This window comes from Trifolium pratense, linkage group LG3, assembly GCF_020283565.1.
Source record: "Trifolium pratense cultivar HEN17-A07 linkage group LG3, ARS_RC_1.1, whole genome shotgun sequence".
NCBI lineage: Eukaryota > Viridiplantae > Streptophyta > Magnoliopsida > Fabales > Fabaceae > Trifolium > Trifolium pratense.
This window is the reverse complement of record NC_060061.1, coordinates 6,944,694-6,958,249: the sequence shown is the minus strand read 5'-3', so window position 1 is coordinate 6,958,249 and position 13,556 is coordinate 6,944,694. Positions and strand designations below refer to the sequence as shown.

The following is a 13,556-nucleotide window of genomic DNA, read 5'->3' as shown; positions in this document are numbered from 1 at the left end:
ATAGAAGATAATAAGTTCAAGGAAAAGAACGATTTCTGAAATGATCACAACCTTTTGAAAGTTCCAGCAGCAACAACAATAGCTCACCTTACATCATTATCATACTTATGAAAATGAAGCTGTCTACTTTCCATGCAGTTTCAAAGATGGGGATGGATGGTGGCGCGTGCTAGCGCAAGGTGAGAGATATGATAGGCTCTCTCACCTTAGACCGACCCTAACATGCATAAGATAGTGAAATAAATCTTTCACCATGCACAAATTTATTTTCAGTATTGAATAAATAAATCTTATCATTTGATTAAAATATCACATCTCATTTGATTTAATAATTAAACTTATTGATTTAATGATAAAAACAAACTTGTGTACAGTGAAAGACGTGTCTCGTTTGTACACCATAAACTTGGCTCATCAACCAACCGTTAGATAAACAAGAAGATGGATATGGCTGAATAGGGCAGGTGAGGGTCCAATTTCTGAAAAAACATAAATATTGAAATGATAAGGACTTGATATGAAAAATAAAATAAAAAATGAAAAGGACACGTTGGTTGTTTTGGAGAGAGAAAGGGAAAAGGCGGGTAAAAATTAGTGTGTGCGAGAGCGATGGACATGAAATATCGCAATCAGCGCTAACCGTCTCGTCTTTCTTCATTCCCAACTCCTTCCAAAACAAATACCAATAACATTCATTCAACATTCTCTCTCTCTCTCTGCAACCGTTACTTACATACATATAGCGATTCCTTTCTCTTCTGAAGAAGAAGAATAATCATAATTTTGATTTTCTTTAAACTTATTCCAAAATGCATTTCACAAATCTCGATGACACTCCTATGTTCCGTCAACAGGTAATTCTTTCCGATCTTTCTTCTCTTTCCTTCTTATCAATTTCATCTTCATTCATTCTATTTTTCTATCTATGATTCTATATATTCTAATTTCTATTCATTGTGGAAAATTAATTAGTTAAGTTGTTTCATTTTTAAAATCATGAATGAATTGGTTGTGGATGCAGCTCCAATGCTTGGAGGAAAGTGCTGAATCATTACGCCTTAGAAGCACCAAGTTCTACAAAGGATGTCGAAAGTATACGTACGTTTTAATTCATCATTTTCATTTCATTCCTAATTTCAATTTTCCACTGTTACACTTTTTATATATACGATTAATTACTTACTTGGTTAGTTTAGTTGCATATAAGATATCGAACCTGAGAGACCTTAAGGAGGAGCACACTCTCAGGTCCCAAACCAATACCACCAGACCAACCCAAGTGGGTTCGATGCTCACCATATAGTTACATTCAATTACTCCAATTTTCTCAATTAAAATTTGTCAATATTAGTGTTGTGTTTGGTGTCTATGTCCGGGTTGAGTCGATTCTTCATAGTATATAACTAAAAAACAATTTTAAAGTATATTGTTGGAATTGCATAACATGTCATTTGTTGAATGATTATAAACAACACGGTGATTCTTGTTCGTGGATTGATTCTTGACCAAAGTGACAAAAACAAGCAAGAAAGTGTGTCTTGAGTGAAATGCAAACTTTTATGAATGTGCCAAGTAACTGAAAAGTTTCTCTATGTACTAATTGCTTCATGGTTTTACCAAAGTGGATGTAAAAGCGCATGTAAGAGAAAAAAATATTTGAACAGGGTTGGGTGCACAAGGTCTTGAGTTAACAACTTATATAAAAAAAACAGAATAGGAGTAGAGGAAGAAAGCTAGTTTTTGTGTGTGCACTATGTAAGACTCTTATGGGGAAAAATGTTCATCATGATACGACCCACACACATTGCAAATACCAGAACATTTAGTATCATGAACCAAGGATTACCTTTGAATTTGATCACTATGGTAAATTAAATAACCAAAGTCTTTTTGTTCTTAAGATTTCTCATATGCCTGGTACTTTTGACAATTTTTAGGGAAGGGCTTGGAGAGGCTTATGATGGAGAGATCGCATTTGTAAGCTCCCTTGAAAGTTTTGGAGGAGGGCATAATGATCCTCATTTCGTTGCTTTGGGAGGTAAGCCATGTAGTTCGCTCCCCCACCGACTGCCCTGTCTCATAAAATAATAATAATGACTTTCATTCTCCTATGTTTGGTAAGAAGCAATAACTGGAAAGATTCTTGTATGAAGATAATCACCGGCTATGTAAGGCTTGAATTGACATGAAAACTAGGATGGGTATAACTGGACATTGTTGCTGGAGGTTTATCCGATGCTGTGCAGAATACTTTAAAGCAATCAAATAAGCTTCCAAAATCCCCTGGAAATATGGGTGAAATTGCTTCAGATATAAAGCATGTTTTATTTGTTTACTCTTTGCATGTGCTTTTCTTCAACCTTGGTGCTTCCTTTGAATATACATAATACTGCATTAAGTCCATTAAATACAACTTTATCTTTGCTGTTGATTTTGATAAATTTTGTTTTGGGTATTCCCAGGACCTGTAATGAACAAATTTACCATTGCTTTGAGAGAAATCAGTACATACAAGGAACTTCTTAGGTCGCAGGTAATGTTTAACTCTTGCTATCATTGTCTTTCTTGTTTTTCAGCAGTGTATTATTTCGTTAATGGTTGATTTTATATTTTACGTGATGAAAGTTCTACTATTGCAATTCCTTTTTGACACTTAAACCATCTTGTTGTTTCTAAACACGTTCCTGTTTGCTGTACTTATTCCTTGACAAAGAATAGCAATTAACAAATTGTGATAAAATGGGCGCATATAAATTTATTACTTGCTAAATAGTGTCTTTGTGTTGCCTATGTTCTAGTGCAGTTTTGTTTGTAGATTTTTTTTTTAATTTTAACCAGTGATAATAAGAAAAACACTTAAACATTGGTGAAACTGGTGGCTATCCACCATTTTAACTTATAAACCTTGAGATTCTAGGGGAGTTTAATTTGTCAATTGATGCTGGTTGTGATTTTTCCACTCAGTAAATTAGAGGCAATTGTTCTAATTATGCTGACTATACTTAATATGGCTTCTTAGGTAGAGCACATGATTGATGACCGGTTACTACAAATTGTCAATATTGACATCAATGAAGTCAAGGTATACTTCTAGATGTTTTTAATGTTTATACTACCAGTGTTTGTTCTTATACACAAAGCCTGTGTACTTTTAAGATGTCATACTTTATGATATTGCCTAGCTCTAGTAGATTCTATAGTGAATATATTTAAGTAAAGTAGTGATAAAGAAATTTGATTCTTCCCTTCCTCTCTCAAGTTGTTGTTGTACAACTCTTGGTATTGGACATCTTTTTTTCAATTGAATTTAACATAATGTGGTATATCACATATATTCAGTTCTGCTATTAGAATGGTATAGATAACTCCTTAAATAATCAATGAATTTATGAGCATGTAAGCATGTGGAAAAGAGTATAAACAAATAATTTAACTCATTCTTTTGTAATATAGATAATACAGAGAGCATGATATGTGCAGCCCACACCATACACTCAATTTCATACAAATAGCTTGATGACATTGACAGTTACGGGCAACAATGAAAAACTATAGGTCAAACCATTAAGAGAGATTTAGAGGTAAACACACAACTCTAAAATAAACACATGATAGGGAATTATGTTGTTTGGTCCATGCAATTGAATTTACCCAGTGAGATAAGACTTTGATATTGTTATTTTATTAAGTGCAACAACAACCAAGCCTTATTTCACTAGGTGGAGTCGGCTGCATAGATCAAACGACGTAATAATTTTCTATATAAATCATGTTAATAACCAAATCATTGACTCTAAATCTTTCTTCATAGTTTCACCTATAGTTTTTCTTGATCTTCCTCTACCTCTAATGATTACGCTTCTCTGTCTGATATACTCTCCTTAATATGTAATCTACACTGTACGGGTCTCTCTGCACATGCCTGAACCTCCTAAGTTGAGATTAAATAATCTTTTCTACAATAGTTGGTACCCCAACTCTCAATGAAAGCACGTATTCATTATGACTTAGGCTCATGAGGAGAGGTCAACCCAGATGACTAGTCCATTAGGTGGGGGAGCCATAATAGATGAAAATTTCCCATTCATTTCTCGAGTCTCAATCAATGGGTGCAATTATCCCGTTCTCTTCTCTAAACAATAGTAAAACAAGTTTATAAAGTAGAATATTTAGCTAAAAGTTCATAGCTCAGGTCATATTTAGAAATTTAAAGACATAAACATGATTAGATCACTATCATAAACTTTCAACAAAATTAATTAAAGGAGGGTAATACTATAGCCCAGCAACCAAAGAATGTTCCACGTACTTACAGCGCAATCCAATATCTTTTGGTGAAAACGTGTTAATGTGGTATACTAGCAGTTCCTCAACTTCTAGTGTATGTCCAAGACAGTGTCCATGCCAGGACTTAAGCTAATTCCATTAATAACTTTACGATTAAGATTTCTTATTGCCCTAATAGCTTGAAACACTTAGTTATAACTTATAATTATAAGTAAAGGAACATCTAGATTAAGTACTTCCAAAATTTCATTATGACAATCTTTTCCTAAAAGATACCTCAGGTGGTCTACAGTCTCATTTTGTTTCTAATTTTAATCCTAAGCACTCATTACAATCGGTGAAGGAACATAATGTTGTGTATGGCTCATATTTACTGATAAGTGGGCAGTTGCTCAAGCATAGCGAAGCGAGTAGAGCTGAAACCACAACAAGGGGAACTGAGCGAGGGTTAAGCTTGCTTTGGGGGTAAACTTGTAAACTGGACTGTAATATTTAAACTCAAGTTGTAATTTGTAACCCTAAACCCACTTACAAGAAATTCCAACAGCCACTCAGCTGTTGAAGATATGGCCACAATTGGCCAGACTCCGTGATACCAGTCGGTTGCGTTCTTGTGTGCGCTATTTTATCTGTTTTCTTTATATCCAATTCTCTGTTCAAACACGTAGCTAATATTATTTTGGGGAAACTATCAATATCATACGACTATTCATAGTGAAAATTACCACTGTTCAGTTTTAATGTTTTTTTGTTGACAAAATTCAGTTTTAAAGATGATGCCTGTTTAGCCTGAGTTTTTATATCAATTTGATGTATTCATATTTTGCGTTCATATGACTGGTAGTATTGCTTTTATTTTCCCTTCTAACACTTCAAGCAATGCTTGCAGGAAGCTCGTAAGCGTTTTGATAAAGCTTCCCTTGTATATGACCAGGTACTTCTCATTGTGAAAATATTGCAGAGGGTGGTGAACTCTGCATCCATAGATTTGCTTTCGTTCTGTTACACGTGTTTGGTTTAAGTTGTATTGTTTACTGAATCAGAAACCGATTTTGATGTTCTTACATTTTTTTTTTGTGATATATTCAACTGCTCACACGATTCATGGATTTGCTATTTTGGAAAAGTTCTAGCATTTTAAATTATTAATTGGTGACTTATTTCTTAAGTTTATAGTGCTGCTGAAAGGTCACCCACATATTTCTTTATCATAACACAAGCAATGCGGGTTTTGTGATGCAGGCACGTGAAAAGTTTATGTCACTGAGAAAAAGCACTAAGATTGATATTGCCACCGTCGTAGAAGAGGTATTTCCATAAAATTTCTGTCATTTTGTATTCATTAAGTTTATCCAATAGCTTGTTTGAGTTACTGTGATCCTTTTGAATCTAATTTGGTAGAGACATTCCAGGAATTGAAGAATGCAAGAACATCGTTTGAGGAAGCCCGTTTCAGTCTGGTATTTTAATTTGCAACAGGATCTGCTCTGAATGAAATATTAATTATTAGGTCTTAGCTACATAACATATTTCATGATCTAGGTTGGTTCTCTTAATAACATTGAGGTCAAGAAGAGATTTGAGTTTTTAGAGGTTGTTACTGGAATTATGGATGCCCATCTTCGATACTTTCAACAGGTATATTCACATAACTGGCTCTTTTCCATATGTAGTGTTGCACTTATGCTATATCTGGAAATTCTTTCTCTCGCAGGGATATCAGCTACTACATGAGATGGAACCTTTCATTAGCGAGGTTTTGCTCTTAGCTCTATTTTTGCTTGATAGTACATAATTCTTTCACCGAAAAGTATATATAATATTCTATTGATTTTTCAAAAATTATAAACCAATGAGGTTATGCAGCTGAAACGTAGTTAATTTATCTATCATCTGACTATTGGGTTAGTATAACATGTTTGGAATTGTTGGTGTAGCGTACTTCAAAACTCAAAACCTTGAACCATGGGTTGCATCAGCCAGATGTGAAACCACTAGTTTATCCCAGTGACAAGCATATAATATAAATTTTTGCTTGAAACCTTGATTGGTATTTTCAATATGTTGACTGAATGGAATATTTTCTTTCCTGTCTTACAAGGCACCTTTTTTTATTGTCTTAGAAATTATTTTTGTATCATTAATTAAAATTTATGATCAATGTAGTGGCTAAAATGAGAAACTATAAGACCTAGTCTTGCATGCGAGCCACAATATTGGTCTATGTGTGGGAATTATTAACTGTGAAGTTTGGGAACCATTTTTCTTCTAACTTGGTCTTTAAGAACTACTAAGAAGTAAGGGATCGAATGCCTAAATATCTGACTAAGCAAGTTATGTTGCAGGTTTTGGATTATGTACAACAGTCAAAAGAAAGTTTCGATAAGGACCAGATATTACTTTATAAAAGAATGCAGGAATACAAGAAACAGGTTTATCAAGAAAGTAGGCTGTCCTTGAATGGCCCGAATGGTTCTCCTACTGGAGACTCTGTGCAACCTTTTTCTAGGATATCACCTGAAGTAGTAGATGTAATAAAGGAATCTGCCGCAAATGGAAAGGTATTTTAGAATACATTTCCCTCTTTCTCTGAGGATATGTAGTACTTCATTAAATTTCACAACTTTTCAATTTTGACTCCCGTTACTGGCAAAAACAATATTGAGTCCTGTTCATTTTCATTTGTTCATCTCGTGTACAAAGTTTAGGTTCAAATCATTCGACAAGGATATCTTTCAAAGCGATCTTCCAATTTGAGAGGTGACTGGAAAAGAAGGTATTTTGTTCTTGATAGCCGAGGAATGTTGTATTACTACCGCAAACCATGGAGTGTGTCATATGTAAGTCACCAACTATACTCAACTTTCTAACACATGAAATAAGATGATGTACATTCTTATTAAATGCTGAGCATTCTGTCTCAGGACAATGATCAACCATCTCCAAGAAAGAATGCCGCTGAAAATGGTTCTGGGTTTCTGAGTCGATGGCTTTCTTCTCATTACCATGGGGGTGTCCATGATGAAAAATCTGTAGCACGTCATACAGTAAATCTGCTGACATCAACTATAAAGGTTGATGCTGATCAGTTAGATTTAAGATTTTGCTTCAGAATAATTTCGCCATCAAAGAGCTATACATTGCAGGTATTTATTCTTTAGATTTATCAATGTGTAGTTGGCCTTTATTATTACTTATATGACACTAAGGAAATCAAATCAGGCAGAAAATGCAGTGGACCAGATGGAGTGGATGGAAAAGATAAATGGAGTAATTGCCTCCTTGTTGAGTGTCCAGACCCTAGGATCAGTATGTAATATACGTATTTTTTTAAAATGCATCTTTTGATCTCCATACTAATTTTGATTGCTATGATTATAAAATAATTATATTACAGCCTCCCTCAGCTGACTCAGAAAACGGTGACTCTTGCTCAATCGACAAGAATGATATGTTAGAAAGTTCTCCAGATGATGACCGCACTGAGGTCGTAAAGTCTGGATCCAAAAGTAACCACTTACGTTTATCTAAAAGTATGCAGTTGCAAAAACGCAGTATAAAAAATGAAAAACCTATTGATGTTCTTAGAAAGGTGAGCGGGAATGACAAATGTGCTGATTGTGGTAAGCCTGAACCAGACTGGGCATCTCTAAACCTCGGCATCCTTATATGCATTGAATGCTCCGGTGTTCATCGTAATCTTGGGGTGCATATATCAAAAGTAAGTATTTGAGGTCACACGTTAATTTTTGCCTTCAATGTTGTAGATGGTTTATTTCGAGTCATCTTTTACTGAATAAAAGCTAAAACAAGGTAACCCGGGTTCGATTCCTGGGTGGAGCAATTTATTGGCCAGACTTTACTTACCTTGCGGCCGAACTCTGGACTACTAGGGGCCCTTTCCCCTAGGAACCAGAGGGTTATAAACCAAAAAAAAAGAAGAAGCTAAAACAAGGTTAAAGGACCTCTGACCTGCTAGCTAACAGTTGTTACTCTTCAATGTCTTTTTTTTTTTACAATAAGTTCATGTCTTAGACACCATATTTTGGCTCATTTTATATCTTTAAGCTTAGCGAGTCCCAACACTGCAAAATATTAAGACAATTTGACTAAAATTAACCGATCAAAACTTAATGTGAGCATGCAAAGAAAATTGTAAACATAAACTAGCAAAAATATCCAGGGAATTAGGCTAGCAGGAAAGGGTTTGAGGAACGAATGTTGCAGTATGACTATAAAGTTATCATTGCATGAGTACCAATGCAGGAAGTACAAAAAGTAAAATAAATAAATAAATAAACTGATTAATGATCGTCATATAAGACCAATATATTCAAGTCCTACTAGCAATTTTTCCGATTAATAATTGATTTATTTATAAAATGAGAGTCTACACATTGCTTTCTTTCTTTTCTCTTTTTCTTTTTTGTTCCCCTTTTTTCAACGGTTTGCATTATTTTGTTTTATTTTTTTGAACTCTAATTTTTTTGAAACATTGTCGTTGACACTGTTAATACTGTGCTAGCTATACACAAAGAAAAAGTTATTTTCATTAAACAGATACAACAAAACGGTTTTAAAATGCATCTCAGTGATATAATTTTTGACAGTTGCTTTGTATTTTTAATGGAAAACAGTATGAACAGCAGTTAAGGAACTGCTTCTAAGTTTTCTTCAAAATAAAGTCCTTTGTTTTAATTTCCACTTTTGTAGCTAAGGCTAAGGTGGAGAATACTTTTGGCAGGTAAGATCACTGACACTTGATGTGAAAGTATGGGACCACTCTGTCTTAAGTATGTTCGAGTCTCTGGGCAATAATTTTGCAAACTCAGTTTGGGAGGAGCTGTTATGTTCAGAGAGTACTTTGCAAGATGATGACACTCATGTTGGGTAAGAATCACAAAACTTGATGGGATTATCTGTTTGGACTTTTAACTTATGTTTATAAGCACCTTCCAATGTAGTTCATCCAAGGAAAATAGAGACAACCTATTTCATGCAAGAAAACCAAAACATGATGATTCTAATCCATTAAAGGAAAAGTTCATTCACGCAAAGGTAAATCTTAGAGAACTTTATGTTTCTTTTGCCATTTCCTGTTTAGAAAGATGAGGGGAGGCTTGAATCCTTTTGATAGGAACCAGATAGGCGAAATGAAGAAGAAATAGTACTCTTTATATTGAAGAAACTATCAAAGCAGAGGAAGAATGCTCTCTACAATAAGATGCTGAAACTGTAAAAATAACAATGGAATGATAGCAATATGGGGCTGGAGTGAGTTGTAACAACTTACATGAGTACAAAATAGAAAAAGAAAAGTTTTACTCATTACTCATGAACTATTTAATTTATGGTTTTCTTTTTATCGCTTTAATTCTCTTTAACTTAAGGCCATTTAGGGTCTCAAGTTGTACCAAATCACTTTGGGGACAGCTTGATCTCAAATCAAATCCCAACCAAGCCTATTTAACTACATTTAAGCCCACCATACCCTTTTCTTCTTACAGTGAAAAATTGTGTCTGATACCCCAAATGCATTTTGATAATGGGATTAATAAATGCCTATACTGAATATTTGGTAACTGTATGTTATCTTATTTTTATTTCTTATTTAAACTTAAGATAAGTTTACCTTTTCTCCAGTTATGAATGATTTCTATCTAATCTAGCATGTAGTAGCATGAATGGAAGTTTAACACACTGTAGTCAGAACTTAATAGTTTATACTTATTGCAGTATGCTGAGAAAATATTTATTTGCCGGAAAGACAAAACCCCTGCACAACAAATGTTGGAAAGCATCTGTGCTAATGACAAGAAGGCAGTGTACCAGCACATTGTCAAGTCAGAAATGGATGTCAATGCCATCAGTAAGCAAGCATTTTCTGGTATGTCTTCTTGTCCAAGTTATCTGAACTCCTGAAAAGTTTTTGGTGTTGAAAAGCCAGGAAGTCCTCGAAGAATAATTAGGTATTGTGCAGGTAACTCTTCCAACATAGCTTCTTTGATTAATTTCAAAAAATCATCTGAAAGTGAGAATCAGTTGATTGAGGACATACAAGATGGTTCTAGTGTGCTTCACCTGGCTTGCTTAACAAGTGACGCTGGCATGGTGGATCTTCTTCTACAGCATGGGGCAGATGTAAATGCTTGTGATTCAAGAAGTTGGACACCACTACATTACTGTATTACCAGAGGGAAGCCCGCAGCTGCTAAAGTGCTTCTTCTGAGGTATTGTAGACACTTTCAACCATTGTATTATATACCCAAATTCTCCTTATGTGATCAATTAGTTAATAATGCATTTGCACGGCAAACTGGACGAAGATGTCAAAATTTTAATTTTATCATACATGCTAAACAGAGTACGTGCAGAACTTTGTAAAATTTTCCAAATACACCTTAAAGTGATAAATTAGTTTAACACTATTCCTTTCTTCATTTCCACGTATTGGAATAGTAGTACATCTAACTTTCTCAAAAGCATAAGCCCCAAAACTTAACTTGGACATGCTGAAAAACTATTTTTTGATGATTTTATTCTGCTATTTTTGTCATTTCTACTGTCTGGTTCATTGAGTAGTGAATAATTATACCATTTTTCTACTTGGCTGTTGCTATTTTTGATGATTTGGTTCTGCTATTTTTCAACGTATTTTTACCTTGTTTTATTTCGGAAGTAGAGAGAGTGTCTCTAATTCATTATTGTCACATCGTTAAGGGTCTTGCTAACTAGTGCACGTGGTGCACTAGTTACGTGCACTAGTTAGCATTTGTCTTTCATTAAATCCTTTAGCAAGCTGAACACTGGTGGATTGAACACTATTCTTTTCTTCTTTTCTAACCATGAATTTACTTTATCACAACACCATGATAAATGTTGCATTTAATATCAAACTAGAGCTGATTTCATGGAAATTTTATCCATACGCTTTTTCATGGTTTGATATTTTCTGGTATACTTGGGAAAATTTGCTGAGTTGTCAATCATTTACAGGGGGGCCAATCCACATTTAGCTGATAAAGAAGGCAACACTCCTCTTAAGCTTGCAATCGAATCCAGCTGTGTTGGCAATGAAATTCTCACTCTCTTGGCAAGATGACAGTGTCCCTGAAAACCAGTGGTTAGTTGTTAGCAACCTGCATGGAGAGAAGAATGGGGCTGAAGTTGGTGGGGTTGGTTTTATTGGGTCATGTTGTAATGTATATAGCAACTATATTATTAATTTAAGGATGTGATGGGCTGATTATGGGACTTCCCATCTATACAGCGTTCAATTTTGCAGCCACCATCCTCTATATATATTTGTGGGACCATGATCATGGTCATAGTTAACAATGACTGTACAGTACTTTGATAAAGAAAAAGGGACTGTATGTAGTCGTTACTTTACAAGGTGTTGGTTCCTCCTCCTTGAAAATCATTTTTTTATTTTTTTATTTTTGGTCAAGAAAATCATTTTATTTTTATTCATAATTATAAATTTTCATGGATTCTTGTAATACATGGTAAAAATGCCTTGGTTATCACCATTTTGTATAACTTTTAAAAATCAGGGGAATTACTTAATTGGGCACAATCATAAATTTGAGGTGTTAAGCACACACACATGAAGAAAAAAAAATTAATAAAAAATGATTAAAATTATATTAATTTATGTGGCTATTTTATTTTTCTTTAAATTTTTTGAGTAATGTGTATGTGCCCAAATCTTGTGCCTATAATTTTGTTCCTAGATAAGAATGTAACTTTGTTCCCAGGAAAGAATGTCTCCTTTTAAAAATAATAGCTTCATTTGTATATGTTGTTAATTTAAAATAGTTTGATAAAAAAAGTTTGATTCGATCTGATCATGAACATTAAAATATTTAATAAAATTTCCAAAATATTTACATAAATATTTTGTAGTTCATTTTTATGTTTGTTGTTGTTAGTTTTTTTTCTTCCAAAATTGTGAGATTTGAATGAACTACGCATTTGGTCATGTTCAAAATGTAACTTAGTCATCTCTGCCTCACTACCGGTTAGCACCTCCGAAAGAAACGGGGGATTCCATTCAGTGACTCTGTGATGTTCAAAGTATCTCTTAATCATAAGTTAAAGATTAATCTTTTGAGATGAAAAAAACTACTTAAATTATCGTTCCCTCAAAAGATGTGTGTCACACGTTTCATAAAATAATATTTGATTTCATGACTAAGAGAAAAACTTTTGATAAAGATTTTTAATTCAACAAAAAAAAATTGATAAAGACAAAACAATTTAAATAGTAATATTTGTGTACCATGATAAGTTTTTTTAAGAGGGTGTCCACGATAGCTTATTCGTCTAATACACATAGTACAACTAGGTGTCCACCGTCTTAAGTAAGATTAGCCAGCAAACATAATTAAAAATAAAAAAATTAGCAAGCCAACCACAAAAAATAAAAAGGGAAAAGAGGTGATTGAATAAATAAATGAAATTATTAATGGAAGTTTTGGTCTGTAGGTTAGGGGTCAAGGGGGAGGAGGTAAGGGATTGTCAAAATTGTTATTGCTAAGGAGAAAGGAAGCACACCTAGATTGGGCCCACAACTTAGATTAGGTGTAATGCAAATAGGTGACACCCAGTGGGACCCATTTTAGCCATACCCATTACCCACAACAAGTCTATCCCCTTTATGAAAAATTCCATTTCTGTAGGACTAATTAGTAATTACCCATTTGAGTATTTAATTTAATTAATATCTTAATCCTAACCAGTAACCATAGTTAGTTGAAATTTGCTGCTAACTTTTTTATGTTATCATATTTTCTTTAGTAGGGGGGTTAAGACTTAGAAAAATTTAAATTCAGTAAAAATAAATAGATAAAAATTCGTAATTTTTTTTTTTTACAATCAATATCTGTTCCACAGGATGATCTAATCTGATTTGGAGATCAGTCTTAACAGTGATTATACTTACAGCCCCTTCACAATTGCAGTTGTGGAAATCAAACAGTAGTCCTTCCTATTAAGTCTGTCGTCAATCACCACGTTACATTTAAACTTAAACCTTAAATTTATTTTAATCTTCCGGAGCATGGCATACCATGTCAGTGTCATGCTGAACAAAAAAATCTTGAGCCAAGGCCACATGGGATGGGTCGCTATTACAATTTAGGTAAGGGCAGGTTACGTGTTTAATTAAAGCTCACACAAAATTAATTCATTACTTATCCACGAAATTAATAAAATTTCTTTTGGCTTTTCAAAGAAAAATCCGACCTTGACGGTTCATAAAATTA

The 13,556-nt window shown here is 34.0% G+C and overlaps 1 protein-coding gene across 6 annotated transcripts; it reads left to right on the top strand.

The window, feature by feature from the left end:
• The first annotated feature begins 563 nt into the window (after positions 1–563).
• LOC123916029 (ADP-ribosylation factor GTPase-activating protein AGD3-like) lies at positions 564–11,922 on the top strand. Of its 6 annotated transcripts, XM_045967350.1 has the most exons (20): positions 571–854; positions 1,022–1,098; positions 1,938–2,038; positions 2,463–2,533; positions 3,020–3,082; positions 5,177–5,221; positions 5,530–5,595; positions 5,700–5,747; positions 5,830–5,925; positions 6,002–6,043; positions 6,633–6,848; positions 6,996–7,127; positions 7,212–7,433; positions 7,510–7,596; positions 7,685–8,008; positions 9,032–9,177; positions 9,252–9,345; positions 10,024–10,174; positions 10,268–10,517; positions 11,284–11,922. In XM_045967350.1, exons 1-20 carry the CDS (start codon positions 810–812, stop codon positions 11,387–11,389), a joined length of 2,382 nt encoding a protein of 793 aa, XP_045823306.1. In that variant the 5' UTR covers positions 571–809; the 3' UTR covers positions 11,390–11,922. The 6 variants fall into 6 exon arrangements, with proteins under 6 accessions (XP_045823311.1, XP_045823308.1, XP_045823310.1 ...); XM_045967351.1 differs by lacking the exon at positions 11,284–11,922 and having other exon boundaries at positions 568–854; positions 10,257–10,417; XM_045967355.1 differs by lacking the exons at positions 9,252–9,345; positions 11,284–11,922 and having other exon boundaries at positions 564–854; positions 10,257–10,398.
• Positions 11,923–13,556: the final 1,634 nt, after the last annotated feature.